A 17,919-nucleotide genomic window follows, 5' to 3' on the forward strand; every position below is an offset into this window, starting at 1 on the left:
TTTTCATCCTCTTGTTTTTTTTTCGTTTCGTGTGCCCAGAGTGATATGTTCGCCTCATTTTGTTTGTTTGTGTTTGACCCGCACAGCACGTCGATGCCGGCTAGTAAGGGGGCCCCATTAGGGAGATTCCCGACGTGTCATTGTGTCTACGGGGGTTTCAAGTTGTGTCGCTGATATGGAGCGATATCAGCCGTCTGTCGGGGCCCCCTACTAGCAACCAGCCAGTGACAACTCGGAAAGGGGCCTGTGGGGGCATTTCCGATGCGTTGTCGTTGCAGCGTCTAAAGCGGTTCCATTATTTTGTCTTTGACGTCAGCCGTCCCTGGCCTGGGTTGCCTGTTCTGTTGCAGCGGCTCTGGCAGCAGGGCAACCCATCGTCTTTTACTGCTGTTGTGATAGCTTGTGTGAGCGTGCAATGTCAATCGCTTTCTCGAGTGTTAAATCCGGACCATGACAGAGTAGTTCTTGGAGACTCTTGGAGAGTTTATACCGAAAACGATCCGATCTCTAATCATCCGTTAGGATAGTTGCAGTCTTTTACTAGCAGCTTTAGCTTTAGCTCAGTCACAAACTGGTCGAAACTTTGACTATCCCTTAGTATGTTTTCATGAAATTTATATTGTACAAAGATGGGGTTGGCTTTGGGCGTTACATATGCTTCAAACTTCCCATAGTACGTTTGGAGTACCTTTCTCTCATCTCACTCAGCCGTAAGGGTCCATGAGAGACAAGGTGAGTGACAGAAAACAGAAACAGACAACCTGACAGTGACTACACAGAGGGGCTGTTACACTATGGTCCTGTGACAGCCTCAGGTGTGAGATGTCGTTCTTTTTTCTTAAAATATTAAATGTATTGATTGCTGAGATATCAAAAAAAGAATTAATAAAAAAAGTTTTTCTAAAATAGATAACAGATGTGTTATTGAGGTACATTATAGTACGCCAACATTACCAATGGTAAGATGTGTTATTGAGTTACATTATATATATATATATATATATACGGCAACATTACTTGTAGAAAGATGTGTTATTGAGGTACATTATATATACTCCAGTATTACCAGTAGTAAGATGTGCTATTGAGGTACATTATATATACGCCAACATTACCAGTTGTAAGATGTGTTATTGAGGTACATTATATACACGCCAACATTACCAGTAGAAAGATGTTATTGAGGTTAATGAGGTACATTATATATACGCCAACATTACCAGTAGTAGGATGTGTTATTGAGGTACATTATATGCCAACATTACCAGTAGTAAGATGTGTTATTGAGGTACATTATACGCCAACATTACGAGTAGTAAGATTTGTTATTGAGGTGTCATTTCTGTATTTGTGATGGACTTGAGAGCAGCTATTGCTTCATAGACACAGGTCACTGGTTACCATGATGATTGGGGCAGCTGGCAGAAGAGATCTTAAGACTGGGAGGGGATTTTCTTCAAAACCATAAAAAATATGGGTCAAATCAACAAAATACTCAAATTAACCGAGAAGAAAGACTCAGCCGACTGCGTTGATATGCTTGTTATGTTTGTGGAGTTTAAAATGTGATGGTATTGCCCTGGCATCCAACACCACTGTAAAGAATCTCGGTGTTATCTTTGATTGGGACTTGTCCTTTAACTCCCACATGAAGGACTGCATTTTTTCATCTACGTAACATAAAAAAAAAAAAAATCTTCTCCTCACCTACAAAGCCTTCATTGGTGATGAACCATCATATCTTAAGGAGCTAGTAGTACCATATTGCCCCACTAGAGAGCTGCGCTCACTAAATGCAGGGATACTCGTGGTTCCTAGAGTCCTAAAAAGTAGGATGGGAGCCTTCAGTTATCAAGCCCCTCTTTTATGGAACCAGCTTCCACTTTCAGTCCGGGAGGCAGACACAGTCACCTCATTTAAGAATAGACTTAAGACTTTCCTGTTTGATAGTGCTTATAGTTAGGGCTGAATCAGGTTTGCCCTGGTCGAGCCCCTAGATATGCTGCTATAGGCTTATAGGCTGCTGGGGTTTTTTAAGATACACTGAGCACCTATCTCCTCTTCTCTCTCTACTTATGGTGCAATGGAGAATTTACATCTCTCCATTGCACCTTATTAACTCTGCTTCTTCCCCAGAGTCTTTGTGACTTCACATCTTATAGGTTCCATTGGACCTGGCGGTGTCTGATGCCTGGTGAGCCGGGCTCCCGCATTGGCCCTGCTGATCACCCCTGCTGATCCCGCCCCCCGTCCTCTCTACCTCCTTCTGTTTCATGGATTGGAGGTCCATTCATATATTGTCATATTCATGTAATGTGTTTATGTAACTCTGTAATGCTGTTCATCTGTAAACATGAAATCTATTGTGTCTGTCCCTCCGGTGAGAGGGATCCTCCTCTGTTGCTCTCCTGAAGGTTTCTTCCCTTTTTTGCCCGTGAAAGGTTATTTTTGGGGAGTTATTTCTGATCCGATTTGAAGTCCTGGGACAGGGATGTCGTATGTGTACAGATTGTAAAGCCCTCTGACGCAAATTTGTAATTTGTGATATTAGGCTATACAAATAAACTGAATTTAATTGAATTAATTTTACTCACTCTAAATACCAGTAAATCTCTAGAAATCATCCACACACAACCAGCATTTCAAGATGGAAGTAAATTTGTATTTGTAACACATACTAATACTGTCATTGATACTGTACTATTGATATTGTATTGCACCTTGTTTTGTAAATGGTACCCCCCTTTCTTCTATTTTATTTGAAATAAACACTGTTTTTGCATATTTTCAGGTCAAAGTGGACTATGTAGTTGAATAAGCTTTTATGCTCAAGAAATCAAAATTCAACTAGGTTACTCAAAACTTCATTTATTTTTCACAGTAAATGGACAGAATGTTTTATAGACAACAGTTAGAGCCATCGGAGAAAAAATACATTAATAATCATCTATCTCAGATCACAAGTGATAATAATTGATGATTAAAGAAGGTCATCATGGATACATGGAATATAGACCGACAACAAAGAGACGGCACTGTTTTCATCATCACCATTGTATTGCTCACATGGACACCCTGCAGCCCGGCCCTACAGTTCTTACTTCAATAAATCGCCTCTAAAATCCATGTTTATACAAGACTCATCAACCCTGTAAACTATGTGGAACGTTAGGCTTACTGGATATAATTTCTGCAATGAACGTAGTAATGTTATTATATACATATATATATATATACACATATACATATATATATATATATATACATACATATATATATATGTATGTATATATATATACATATATATACATACATACATATATATATACATATATATGTATATACATATATATATATATATACATATATATATACATACATATATATACATATACATACATACATATACATATATATATATACACATATATATATATATGTGTGTGTGTATATATGTGTATATATTTATATATGTGTATATATATACATATATATATACATATATATATACATACATATATATATACACATATATATGTGTATATATATATACATATATATATATATACATACATATATATATACACATATATATACACATATATATACATATATATACACATATATATACACATATATATACAAACATATATACATACACATATATATACACATATACATACACATATATATATATATATACATATATATATATATATTACATATATATATATATACACGACTGTAGTAAGTTAATAATCAGAAAGAAATGAATGATAATACTTTTTTTTAACGAGTAGCAACTCAATAACTAACATAACTCTTGCCTAAAAGCACCATTGAACATTCAGACACTGATGAAGGTCTTAACTGTTCTACAGAATCAGTAGAACCACAGCTTGGGCAGAGTTCTAAAATAAAAATTCAACAAATATTTAGAAAATGTTGTGCTGTTACAGTGTTTAAGCCTTTATGCTCTACATCTTTGTATTATTGCTGATCTAATTGCTACGTGTCCTCAAAGTTCAAGTTCTGCAATTTAGCTACCGTTTGCTAGCAGCCCAGCCCTGTTTGGGTCCGTCTCATCCACTAAGTGGCTGACAATTTGGTACGATTCCCATAAATAAAAGAATAATTTAATCTATATATTTAAAGTATTTTCTCGAGAAAAAAAAAAAATACAGTTTGGAGACACGTCCAATGCATTATAAACCTGTCCTTTGTGATGTTTGTTATTAAGTGTGGAATGGACTCATTGTTGGCCCTAGTGACTGTAAAACTTATTTGCGTGTGTGCGTGTGTGTGTGCATCCCTGTATTGGTCCATAATATTTTATTGACTGTTTTATTTATTCATTGTCTGCTAAGTCCACACTACTCTTAATTGGCCGGTCAGGGCCTCAAGTGCTCAAAAACTGCTTTAGTTATTTATTTGCACGCCAAATCATCGTATGGATGTATTGTATGCATGTATAACTTATAGACAAACTGAACTAAGCACTGTCTACAACGGCGGGTGTCTTCTCATGTTGTTAGGAGGAGATCCAGTCGGCTGTTAGCAGCTGATGGGAGTAATTCGTCAACAAACAGAGCAAACAACTAACACAACTACAGTAGGACAGTTTTGGTTCAGAGGAAGCGATAAACAGTCAACTGAAGTGTTACACGGCGAACTACTACTAAGTTCACTGTTCTAGTTTTGGAAGTGTTTTCAAAGTCTGAGGGGTTCTCAGTGGATGAGACAGTTCCAAATGGGGCTACTAACAGGCCTGACACTAACAACTAAAAGATTCTTAGTCATCCAGGTCATGGTTTATCACATCTGTATGAACGACCCCTAAGGCTGAACCTCTGTGAACCCCTAATCAGTCTTAATTGAAGAAGCCATTTGAAGCTTGAGGCAAACTGAAAATGATTAGTTTTCCTGTATGCTTAAACACTGTCACACATGATAAATGTTAAATATAAAATTATAACCAAGTGTGGCTTTCAGAAATTAATTTTGGCAACATATGAAGCTTTTGTTCAAGAGTCAAGTCAATGTGTTTAGAATTTTAACTAAGGTTACCAATGGCTTCTCCCATTTGAGCCACTAAAAAAAGAAAAGGAAAAAATATTAGCACATGTAAGTGACGTGCATGCACTAAAAAAATCTATGACATTGTCATGATTCATTTAAGATTCACATTTTTTTCTGGGCTACAACATTTCAAAAGTCATTCCTATTAAGAGCAACACAGCGTCATCACAAGTACGTTTCTAATGGACGGCATTAAATGACATGCAGGTCTTAGCTTTATTGTGCGTTCCTACATAGAGTCATCACTGACACAGAATTCTGCATTCAGGATGACTCACTGTCTTCTTCACACGCACATACAGACTGGCTGGAATCACCTTCGTCACTGAGTCAGGCATTGGGATGAAGCAAGCACATGATCACTAAAAGAAGTTGTACATAAGATTCTGTTCTGAGCCAATAAGTGAGGTTGGGCTCTCCAATGTCTGATTTACATTTATCTAATGCGGGAACAGACACAGTTTTAGCCTGACTGCAGGCAGTACAACAGTAAAACAGTAGCTGCTAGATTTGCTGACATGATGTACAATATGGCATGATTTCATAAAGAGTCAAGTCAGTCTACATATAAGAGATGAGAATGATTCTCGAGCAATTTCCACAGATTTATTTTAAAGAATCATGAACATGGGTACAGCAAGAGAATATCATCATCATTTCTGGCTAAGGAGATGAAGATTGGCTAATTGGATTTTAAACAGAGGATGTATGAGATCTGTGTGAGTAAGTGTGTGGATTGTGCTTATGACATGGACTGTCTGGAGTTTCCTCCCTCCGTTTTGGATTAACTCAGGCTCATGCAGTGTCTGTCATGTTCCTTCAGGGTCACCATTTACTTGTGCTGGGCCAACACCTCATTGAAGATGTTGAGGAAGATGTGCACATGGTAATCCTTGAAAACCAGCGCAGGACGGAAACGGATCGATCGATCCCCACACCCTCCCAGAAGGACACCTGTCAATGACAAACACTGTTATAGGGTATATAGGTATAGCTGTCATCCAGCTGTCATCTGTCATCCACCTTCATAAGGTTAAACACAAACATCCTATTTCTGCTCATTTTACACAGTATCAATGAAACATTTTCTGACAGTGTAATGATGTAGTTATTACCAGAGATTAGAGATTTCACTGTTCAACTCCCTAAAAACTCAAATTACCACCTCAAGGTCGTATGCCTCCAACAACCTGTCATGTTGCAGTTTACATTCATGTCTGTTCAAATGTCACCCCTTCATCAATTTTATCTGAGTAGTAATTTGTGGGAAATTGTCATAATTACCATATACATAATGAGTTTCTGAGCCAAAAGTGAAGTCACAGTGACCAACGAAGTCTAATCAATTCATCCTTGAGTTCAAGTGGATGTTTGTGTTCAATTTGAAGAAATTAGCTTAAAACTTTCCTGAGATATCGCCTTCATGAGAATGGGAACGAACGTGAGGTCATAAAAAATCAGTTTATCTTTGGGTCCAAGTGGACGTTTGTGCCGAATTTTATGTTTTTAAAGCCATCGTCATCATGATTAGATGTGTGCTGGGGGGTAGAAAACAAACCTAAATGATTGATGTATTGTGTCCCAGCTAAATGGTGATGTAGCAAGAATGACATTGTCCCAATTGCAAATATGAACTGCAGTGTACTAGTTTGGACTCCTAGGATTAATTTGCGAAGTCGGTACTCCAAGGAAGGGGAGTTCTAACTAGGAGTACTCTGTAAATAAGAAATGAGAAATGGTGGTGTACTTCATACCTTTGTCTCTGGCCTTGAGCAGGATGCTGCTGCGTGTTGCATCATCACAGATATCAATGGCACAGAAGGTCCCCTGTCCTCGAGCTCGACTCAATATGCCGGGGTACTGAGCCTGGGGACCAGACGCATGTAGGTCATGTTCAAATGCATCTAGGTCATATTCGCGTTGAGATGCTCCGCCCGTCATCACTGACTTCGTGCCGTTGTTGAATCAAACTGGCTGCTGCTACTCTAGCAGCGCTGGAAATGGCAGTCATCTAGACGTAGCACGGATGAAGCGAACCATAATAATAACAACCATACGGTAATATGTAATGTTAATTATGTACGTGTGTGGCTTGTGGCTAGTAAAGCCCCTAACTTCATGAGACTTGGCCAACCTAATTCCCTGTCAAAATGTGTGTGTTAACAGTAACGAAGAAATTATGTAATTGAGCTACTACTACTACTCTTATCCATACTCCTTATTGCTTATTGACTGCAGTTCGCTTTGGCTGCTGGATGTTGCCATCATTAACCATTAATAGTAAAACGTAATGCCACACTGTCAAAGTCCTATATTCAAATTATTTTAGTCGATTCTAAAACTAAGTTCACTTAGAGAGTACATATTGGGTTACCATGCTGTTATGTTATTCATGCTGAGCTTAATTGTATCCTGTACATTTGGATAGTCGGATCCATCACAGATGTTATACAAAAAAAAATAAAAATGTCCACAAGCTTGGCGCAAATAAAACAAAGTGCACCGTTACACATTCACACTACCTGTAGTTCATAAAGGCCGTTTATCAGGGCTTTTCCAGAGCGGGTCACCTCCTCCAGAAGATTTTCTTTTCTAATCACATTTAGAACCTCAGCCAGGAGTAAGTTCTTTGATGGGTCACCCATCCACGTGTTGAAGATGCGGTACGGCTGAAAAGAGACAGATACACAAGCAAACACACCTATAAAGAAAAAACGATCTCCCAAACTAAAAGTGACAGTCCAATTGCATTGAAAGGAGCTCCAATAATGTCAAAACCTATGGTTGTAAACACGTATCTGTCATTGTACATCATGGCAACACATAAAGAGGTAAAGAAACAGTTAGAAAGAGTTTTTAGTTTCACCAAACTTTCACCAACAGTGTAATTTAGACAACAGGCTCAACGTTAATTTAAGTGTCATTTACAAACAGTGTTGCACAATTGCATTGGGTCGGGTTGAGAGTGGTGAGTAAGATGTCAACATTTAGCATCAGTGGCAGTATTAAACAGGTGTTTTGAGAAAGTCTGAGTTACTGCACACATACTGCAGCCATAAATGAGCACCCAACATTGTATGCAGTTTGATGCAGCAGTATGCAAGATTAGCTGTGGACAGACAAAAAGATGCACACACACACAACTGATCTCATTATCCCCAAGCTCAAATAAGTTAAAAAACAATAAGTTTGCAGGTGTGATACTTAAATATACAACAAATAATTGTGGTAATCCTCTAACTTTTGGATGTGATCTAAGAAACTACAATGATGACTGGATAGCTGCTACGACATTGACTCATCACATTCAAGCTCCCAAGATGATGAGTGATTAGTATTTCATTGGCAACACGCCCAGTGACTCTAGCAGCACCAACGTGACATCTTTAGCCCCAATACTGGAGAAACTTCCAAGAAAAGCTAGATCATCTGTGTGGGGTCCATCAGATTCATACTTTGGGGTATTTGGGATATTCCAACCTCAAAAGGCTTCTAACAGGGCTTTTGACATTTTGTCTTGATCTAATCTGAAACGCATCATAAAACACTTGTATATGATGATATTAAATATGACCAATAAAACAATGACTAACCTTATCAGCCTGTAATTCGTCTTTGTGGTAGTAGCCACCAGTGAGAAGCTTCTTGCTGAAGGACACAATGTCCGCAGGGTCATCCATGCCCCAATGCTCATGAGCCCAAAACTTTCCTGTGTTCCCTCCACCAGTCTGGACTTCATCCACGTGGAAAGCACAGCCATGCTGGGGAGATAAAGGGTTAACAGAGTGAGCTACAGAAAAGTGAGCAATGTAGAGAGATCATGAAAGAAAGTAGGAGGAAATTGACAGGAGACAATGGGTAAGAAGCTCAAGTAGGACGCTCAAGTAGGAAGTCTTCATAGGGAGGAATACTGATCCAGGACCAGACTGCACTTATATTATCATGTCAGTTATAAGGTCCACACCACCTGTATACGATGGACTTTACTACAGTCCAAATATAAAATTTCACTAGGATCGAAAGGCTTGTATCAAAAACATTGACCAAAAGACAATATAATATTGTTTGGTTCAAGGCTCAAACTGTACGAAGGTTAGTGGGAAACCAGCATGCCAAGGAGATGAGGCAAGTGTGACTTTCTTTCCACTGGGGTACTGGATCGGAACCACCTTCTCAGTCACTCAGAGTGAACTTCTGGTGATAACAGCCAGTTTTTCTGTCCAGCAGAGCATTATTATCTAGGTCCAGCCAAAAACACTTGATCCATTTCATGTCAACAAAGTCTGACAATACCAATATTAAATTGATATTGTGATATGAGACAATAGTCATAGATTTTGGACATAAGTATATGACATGTCTTTTTTAGGCTACATATGTCATTTTCTGACCATACCAGACTGCTCCAGGTGTTCTTTTATTTGCCTTCACCTACTTAGTCATTATATCCACATTACTATATTTTATGAAAGCAGCAATAATCAATCCTACAATATGTTCACAATACCAATGGCAAGTTTTTTATTTCTTCATATCGTCCAGCACTACAGTATTTCTACCCAGTTGATGCAATTGGCTCAACACACTAACGCCCTTTTAAAGGATCTGTTGCCATGGTGATCACTGTTACCTTGCATGCAATGTTGCGAAGGCTTCTGAAGAAGTCTGGGGAGGCGTGGTTATCTCCACCTTCAGCCTGGATTGGTTCAATTACAATCCCAGCTACAGGCTTCCCCTTCTGCCTCCATTTCACGATCAGGTCCTCCACCTGAGATGCAAAACACACACACACACACACACACACACACACACACACACACACACACACACACACACACACACACACACACACACACACACACACACACACACACACACACACACACACACACACACACACACACACACACACACACACACACACACACACACTTTCTCAGGTGTCTTTTTTTTATCCCTCTATATTATATTATATTATGAATATAACTTATATATAAACACTCAAAACTCAAATATGTTAATACATGGCATATAGGATGCGTGTCATAACTGTGTCATGACTAACCAACAACTTGGGAGGAGCCAGGTGGTAACAAATGGGGGCTTGTCTGGGATCATGTTAAAGGTCTTTGTTAAAGGGAGTTTTCCACACAGATGTTTTGGTTAAATTGTGTTTTCTGACCTGCTGTTAGTAGTACAGGCTTGTGAGTATTTGGAGCCTTTTTCTGATAGGCATAAGCAATGAGGGGAACTGGCTGTCTCTCATTTACCCTTTTTCTTTGTTTGTTGTTTTTGTGCAATAAGTGGTTAGCACTTCCATGACTGTCTAGGCGATTTTCAGCTTGCTAAAGCTTAACCGTGTTACTGGGTTTTGTGCTTAATTTACCTGCATGAAGTCTAGGGATCTGGTTAGGCAGTTAGTCAGAGGAATTCGGTTCCTTAAAGCAGTGTGGGACATGAGTAATATACTTTGAGCTGAACTGTATTCCTGATGAACATTTCTGTTTTTGTGCTGTTAAATGAACTGAATTGGGGTTCAATAGCTGCTCGTGTGGGGAAGGGAATGAGCTATTGGATATATGTGTATTTATTTGTCTTTTTTAAAGAGGAAGAGTATTTTGAGTTTCTCATGGATTAATAAACTAAAATCTCCCAGAAAAAAAAGCTAAATAATAGCCGGCCCATCTTTCTCTTACACACACAGCCTACCTCCTCCAGACAGCGAGCCTCCTCCTGGGCATTCTCTCTTGAAAATTCCTCCAGCGGGTACTGCAGTTTGGGAAACGGAGCGATCGGCCAATCAAACGATGGCACATCCAGCTTGTGGATTGCTTTAGAATGTGTTGTTGCCAAGCAACCTTAAAAAGGCAAAAACATTGTGTTAGCCATGAATCTATGATGTTGCAACAATAACTTAGCCATTAAAGTTCAATGGTTGTTTCTGGTGTGCTTTCAGGTGTATATCTAGTGTCGTTGAAGTGTTGAGTTGTATTGACAGTAGTTTACCACCAATAGAAAAGAAGTGACTGGAATCAAGTAAATGAAAACCCTTTTTATTCGTGAACAGAATTTCAGCAGCAGAATGGAGAGTATGACATGACTCTGGCCGTGGTTATGCTCGGATACACCAGATCAGAACTCAGCTGCCTGTGACTTCGGTAATAAGGCAATTTGAACTAACTTATTAAGATAAGTGTCAAACGGGACTCAATGCTGTGATACTGTTGCACCAAGCACAGGCAGACTTTAAAAAAAGGGAGTCACTGCTTGATTAGAGGACCCATTGCTATTAAATAGATCTTTTTTATGTTTTATGTAAAATATATACACTCTTATTTAAATGTGTATTCACGTAACTTGAACTGTGTTACCTGAGGAAAGCTTAATGTTTTGATTGTTTCAAAGCTCCCTCAGATACTGAGCCACGCTCAAGATGAATATTCAAAATCAAAATGTAATTATAACATCAACAATATTTAAAAATGTTGGAAATAGAAGCGACCGATAACATACCCATCGTTCTTCCATGGAAAGCTCCCATGAAAGATAAAATACTGAGTTCTGGACAACCTGGGACCTGAGACAAAGACAAAAAGGGAGGACACACATATTTAGTACAAAATACTGCATCTGGAAATCTCAAAATATTCTGATATGTAGTCAAAGTTCTTTCACCCACCTGGTTTACCATGCAGCTGCTGAGGTCTTCATCAGACGGTATGTTGTGGCCTCGCTCCTTGTTCTACAGGAAACAAACATACATTTACATTTGGTTGTGGAGATTATATTTAAGTTCTTATTTCATCAGATATTTATCTTGAGAACAGAATAAACATATTTAAGAAATACAATGGTGTAATAAAAAATAGTTATTTGTTTCTTGCTGCATATCAGGGGTTGTATATGATTTTAAAGAATCAATCAGGCTCGGTCAGTGTTTAAAAAAGGCAAAGAAAGGGCCGTTTCCTCATCATAGGGAGTACGATCAGCCTGTTTGGTCTAACAGGTTCTATTCCAGTTGCGATTGAAGATTACACATTTTTATTAGATTGGATTGATCAAGCATTTTACAGCCCGACCTTCAGTGTTCATTTTGGCACCCGATTCTGATTTCGTTGTAGTCTTTTGCCTAAATGTATATTAGTGTTAGTCAAATGTTAATCTAGTTTACGTCAGTAAAACATTTGTCATGTAGTTTGTATTTTAATTTCATCTACTCGTTTTAAGGCTCCAGCTGATGCCATCTTTGTTGTATACGTTTGCCATGCCATGTTGATCTTTATTGTGAGGTTAGTGGAAAAGGCTCTGTTAACTTGTTCACACACAGTGTCTCTCTGCAGCACTACAACAGTTAGAATCCAGTACTCATTATAAACTCGTTCCTCATTCAGAGGCTGGTTCACTCACTGGTTCACTGTCCATGTTCAGACCTAGAGGAGAAGCTGAACTGTCAAGACAACCTGCTGATGTTTCTTTAGTGAACAAGAGGAAGATTGAGATGGATGACAATCTCTCTGACCCATCTGTCTGATGATGATGTGGGGCCCTCGTTAACAATGGACACAATAAATAAATGAGAATATTGAGGGGTCAATGTCCAGTTCCTGTTATTGTGTCCATTGTTAACGAGGGCCCCACAATGAGTTAGCCTCTGGTAACAACAAACAATATTTTAGGGGTTCTAGTGAAGCCAGCAGATATTCAGAGAAAAGATAATGGCTCTCGGGGCAAAGACTTCCTGTTCTGTGCGAAGCTTAAGTTTTATAGGCCGATTAGCAACTTGAGACTCGAGAATGGAGTTTGAGTTATTACAATGGTCATAAACATACAGGTTGATAAATCAAATGTGACATTTTTATCCGATCCTAACAGTTAAGCGACCGGGGTTCAGTGTCTGTCCCTCGGGGAGAAGCCCTAAGAACAGAAATAGTTGTATTAGTCATCACTCACCCTGTACCAGATAAACATTGCTTTGTAAGCATTCTCATTGGAGCATGAGCCGCAGGCCATTGTCTGAACACGACCCATTCCACTGGGAGCCACCTGACAGGAGGGAAAACTTATTGTAGTACTGTTGTTTAACTATCTTTATGAGTAAAATATGTATGAAATGATATACACTTTTATTACAATATTAACACTATTATCTCTCAATTGAACTTTGACTAGTATGTTACTAACTGAGAGAAGACTTTCAGTGAGTTTGTTTGGAAAGTTCTCCGGAGGAAGGATTCCCAGGGCGGGTCGGTTCACAAGTGTACTCTGAAAGACAGACACAAAGCACAGACACATTTCAGAAAACACTGAACAAGCACAACCAAGACTATATATTCAGAGACATTCAGCAAACCATTACATTTGACTGCTCTTACCTACACAAATACACTGTGACATGGTTGCTAATGTAAAGTAGGGTAAATAACTGTAAGCTCCACTCCTTGATCACAGACTTCTTAACATTCCGGTGGCCCGTGGGGTGGCCCGCCAACTGTGCGCTGGAGATCGTACCATTCATCGTCCATCTATTTATAGTTAGGTACTAGTGTCGTATGTTTCTGGAAACCTACGATTCTTGTGATTCTAACTATCCACTCCATTTAAAATCAAGCCGACTCACCGATGAAGCTTTGTTTTGAGCCACAGGTCATCACATTCCAATAAAAACTTTCTTGTTACATCGTAAAAAGGTCCATACGATCCAATTCAGTAATAGAACAAGTGATTACATCCATAAATATCCACAAACTGCCGTTGCATCATTTCAAATCAGCCGGCAGATATGACCAAATATTTCAGAAAAGTAGCTGTAAAAGCCGTTCTCTGCCGCGCACCTTTACAACCCGGATATCAAACTGTTCGTTCGACTCTAACCTTTCGATTGACACCAATAGGAGCAAGATATCCTCTTCTAAACCCATATTAGCCAACCAGAGTCAGCGAAGAAAAAGAGGGCTGACCAACTTCTTTTGGCTACTGTGCGCACACACGGTGTCGGATTTGTCAAATGACGCTGGATTCGAATAGCCAATGAAAAGACGAAAACAAGGAAGTGCCATGTTGGGATACCAGATAAGTGAATAAACCCGCAATTTCACTGCGCAATGACAACCTGTCGATTTTGGTTCATTTTGCACAGAATTTGGTTTCAATTCGGAGAAAAAACACAATAAAGTGTTTATGCTTCAGTTCCTTTGTGTCAGCAATAGTGCAATAGTGAATGTGTATATGATACCTCTGTTTCACCTTTCATTAGGGCCTAAAATGGAGTCTCCAAATGGCCTTTATTGGAAAAACGCCCAAACATACCCTTAGACGTGGAAACACTCCTGGTAGAATGGCCCCTCACTCCGGATGGTAGAGCATGGCCATTCGCGTTGTATGCACAGGCAATGGCCTCCACTATCCAGTGGGACAGGCGCTGTTTTGACAGGGCACAGCCCCTCAGGCCCACCATTACAGATGAAAAGCTGCTCTGACTGTCGTACGCCTGTGGTGGCTTCGATATAGGCTCTGAGGGCCCGCACCGGGCACAGGAGCCTTGACCTCTCCTCTCCCAATGGGGGGTCAAATTGTGCAAGCCGGATATGCTGGGTGAGGTACGAGCGTGCCAGCACCTTAGGGAGAAACGCTGCATTAGGCCATAGCGTGACACCCGAACCATCAGAGTTCCACCTGAGACAGGATTCACTCACCGAGAGGGCGTGCAGTTCGCCTACTCGCTTTGCCGAAGTGATGGCCAGGAGAAAAACTGTCTTTGCCAACAGCCATCTCAGCTCTGCCTCCGCCAGGGATTCGAAAGGAGGTGAGCATAGGGTGTCCAGTACCATGGAGGAGCTCTTGGGGTGCTCGGGGGATGCAGTCGCTGAGCCCCTTTTAAGAAGAGGGACACCAACCTGTAGCTCCCCACCGTGTCGTTGTAAATTTTGACATGCTGCCATGAGATAGCAGCTACATACACCCTCAGGGTAGAGGGAGACCGGCCCTTCTCTAGGAGGGACTGCAGAAACTCAAGAATAACAGGCACGGGGCACTGCACCGGGTCCTCGTTGTGACCCACACACCAGTCTGAGAACAGCCTCCATCTACATTCGTACTGTAGACAGGTAGATGGCACTCTGGCGTTTAGAATAGTCTTCCTGACTAGTTCTGTGCAGCCGCTCAGCAGCCGATTGGGCCCTGCAACGGCCAGACCCACAGACAAAGGCGGCTGGGGTCGGGATGCCAGATCCGACCCTCTAGCTGCGATAGGAGGTCCCTCCTGTCGGGGAGGCGCCATGGCGTCCCGCGGCAGAGTCTGCGCAACAGGGGAAACCAAGTCCTGGCTGGCCACAACGGGGCCACCATCAAAAGACTGTGGCCCTGTTGAAGGGCCCTGAGAAGCGTTGGCAAGATCAGGGGAAATGGAGGGAAAGCATAAAGAAGGCCCTCTGGCCATGTGTGGGCCAGGGCATCTTGACCTAGAGGACTGGTCCTCTCCATCAAGGAGACCCAGTGGGGGCAGTGGGTTGACCTCTCTGAGGCAAAGAGATCCACCTTTGCCCTGCCAAAGAGACCCCAGATGCTGTGCACCACCTCTGGCCATACCGCACCCCAGCCTGAGAGGCAGGCATCTGTCGTGATGACTTCCCGCCGGGAAGTCATCACGACAGATGGCCCAACAGGTATGCCCTCTTCCTCCATGGTGATAGAGCCAGAAGGCACTGCTGTGACACATCTACCCTCCTTTGCCTGTGGCACCTGGCATCCAAACAAAGGCTGTTCAGCCATCTCTGCAAGGGGCACAGTGACAGCAAGCCCAGGGGAACGACAGCTGAGGCAGCTGTCAATTTGCCCAATAGGCGAAGAAAGAGGATTTAGGGCAACTGCCTGCCCCCTCGGAAGAGAGAAAGATTGAGGAGGATGTCGTCCACACGCTGGCACGACGGACAGGCCATCCAGAGGTACACCTGAATCCAGAGGTACACCGATGAAGGTTATGCCCTGAGAAGGGCTCAGAGAGCCCTTCTCCCTGTTCACCCTGAGGCCCCACCGGGCCACAGGAGAGAGAAGGCGAGCGGTGTCTTGCACAGCCTGTAACCGGGATGGCGCACAGATCAGCCAATCGTCCAAGTATGGCAGTATCTTTACACCCTGTAACTGCAGGGGGGAAAGGGCGGCAGCAACACACCTTGTGAATACCCGTGGGGAGAGGGAGAGCCCGAATGGAAGCACCCTGAACTGAAAGTAACGGCTCTCTCCCGGAGTTCATGCACGGGTTTTCCGAGAGGCCCTCCCTCAAGTGCTCGAGACCAAGGCAAGAGGGGCAAAGGTCATGGCCATCCTCAGGATGGAGAGGGGCCATACAGGTCCCACAGCCGGCAGAGCTAAACATAGCACCGACTCTGGAGGGACCCTGCTTGCCTAATCTGTGTTGCCTCTTAAGTCAGTCTGAGCGGGGTCGCTCTGCTGACTGCTATAGAGGAGTCTGGCAGCCGTGATTAATCGTGTCCTAGCAGTAAGCCTAAGCGAGAGCACTCGGCTACTGTGGACCGGGTTCTGTGGAGCAGATCGGAAACGCTCAGTCTAGTGAGGGGGGAGCAAAGGCTCTTTCTCCACTAGTACGGTAGCCATGACTACTCGTGTACCGGCAGTAAGCCTAAGCGAGAGCACTTGGCTACTGTACAAACCAGGTCCTGTGAAAACAGGTCGGAAACAGTGTGTCTAGCGAGGACGCCCTCTTCGCTAGCCTGGTAGCTGTCGAAATTAGCGTGGTATCAGTTAGCGTGAGTGGAGACACTATGCTAGCTATACACGGCATGTTAGCAATCCACTCAATTAGCAGGAGCGAGAGCGCTCTGCCAACCGTGGACGCCCGTGGAAAAACAATGTTAAACGATCTCACCAGTTTGCTGCTTCACGGTATAAAGGTGCCAACCTGGTGAAGACCGATGATGGATCTGTGCGTCCTCCGGTCCGACTCGATGGTCCGACTTAGAAACAACGCACCGTCTCCCCCCTAAAAGGGACAGCTTGTCGCAGCCTTTGGAGGGCGAGAGACCCGCAACTCCGACCAGCGACCAGTGGTCACAAGACTACACGCGACGAGCTTCAGAATTTATTTATTTAATTATTTATTTGTACAATTTCAGCTTAGCTGATGCTAACATAATAGTTAGACTGCGTAGCGAGAAGATGAAAAAGGACTGATCTCGGGATGACACCGGAACTTATACCTGGACGGGGGGGTCACCCGAGGTCACACGTGACTTTGTTGTTATTAAAACTCGACCTGCGTGTGCGCGAGACGGAAGATATCCAGTGCTGAAGCACCGCCAGGCAGGATGAAATACAACTTCAGAGTGTTACCTTTCAAAAGAGACCAAAACCATGCATTTACTCCAAATGGTTCTCCTACAGCTTTCAATTTACTTTGGGTAGGTCTGGATAGGCGTTTTTCGGGAATTTTACACAAACGTTAAGAGGTTAACTACATCTTTCCAGCATTGTTGTGTGGTTCACATACATCACCTATTGCCCGAATAAAGTATGAATATAATTCTGAAACGGTGAGGCTAAATGTTTTTATATCAGTGACTGCTTAAACTCCCATCGACTGTAGTGGAGTGTAAAGGATAATCAGAGAGGAGGTGATATTATGGGATAATCCTTTAGAGTTGAGCTTTACTAGGAGAGTAGTGGAACAGCCAAAATCAGGAGCGTCTTAATTAAAAAGATTTGGATGAATAACTGTGGTTGTCGTAATGTAAAAGCTGGACCAGTGTCCAGTATAACAACTCAATACACAACAACACCAATGTATACTCACTGTAGAATACAAATGATCTTGAATGTGGAGGACCT

General features: G+C 41.8%; 2 protein-coding genes across 3 annotated transcripts in view; both read right to left on the bottom strand.

Moving 5' to 3' along the window:
* Positions 1 to 5,670: 5,670 nt before the first annotated feature.
* Positions 5,671 to 17,919, bottom strand: part of abat (4-aminobutyrate aminotransferase) — a 28,157-nt gene continuing 15,908 nt past the window's right edge. For both annotated transcript variants that reach the window (XM_034540482.1, XM_034540481.1), the window contains 10 exons: positions 13,261 to 13,341; positions 13,030 to 13,122; positions 11,759 to 11,821; positions 11,593 to 11,656; positions 10,789 to 10,937; positions 9,710 to 9,847; positions 8,673 to 8,840; positions 7,602 to 7,748; positions 6,834 to 6,945; positions 5,671 to 6,033 (listed from right to left, as the gene is read on the bottom strand). In XM_034540482.1, the coding sequence (XP_034396373.1) occupies positions 5,912 to 6,033; positions 6,834 to 6,945; positions 7,602 to 7,748; positions 8,673 to 8,840; positions 9,710 to 9,847; positions 10,789 to 10,937; positions 11,593 to 11,656; positions 11,759 to 11,821; positions 13,030 to 13,122; positions 13,261 to 13,341 (1,137 nt within the window). In that variant the 3' untranslated portion in view covers positions 5,671 to 5,911. The remainder of the gene's footprint in view (positions 6,034 to 6,833; positions 6,946 to 7,601; positions 7,749 to 8,672; positions 8,841 to 9,709; positions 9,848 to 10,788; positions 10,938 to 11,592; positions 11,657 to 11,758; positions 11,822 to 13,029; positions 13,123 to 13,260; positions 13,342 to 17,919) is intronic.
* Positions 13,799 to 17,907, bottom strand: LOC117735684. The gene is made up of 2 exons (XM_034540494.1): positions 14,772 to 17,907; positions 13,799 to 14,693 (listed from the first exon to the last, which is right to left on the bottom strand). Exon 1 carries the CDS (start codon positions 15,791 to 15,793, stop codon positions 14,849 to 14,851), a length of 945 nt encoding a protein of 314 aa, XP_034396385.1. The 5' UTR covers positions 15,794 to 17,907; the 3' UTR covers positions 13,799 to 14,693; positions 14,772 to 14,848.

The sequence above is a fragment of the Cyclopterus lumpus genome, chromosome 8 (genome assembly GCF_009769545.1).
Source record: "Cyclopterus lumpus isolate fCycLum1 chromosome 8, fCycLum1.pri, whole genome shotgun sequence".
NCBI classification, from domain to species: Eukaryota; Metazoa; Chordata; class Actinopteri; order Perciformes; family Cyclopteridae; genus Cyclopterus; species Cyclopterus lumpus.

What these genes read in the sequence shown, in the direction of transcription:
- LOC117735684 (XM_034540494.1), bottom strand. Translation starts at nt 15,793, where the DNA reads ATGTGTCACAGCAGTGCCTTCTGGCTCTATCACCATGGAGGAAGAGGG.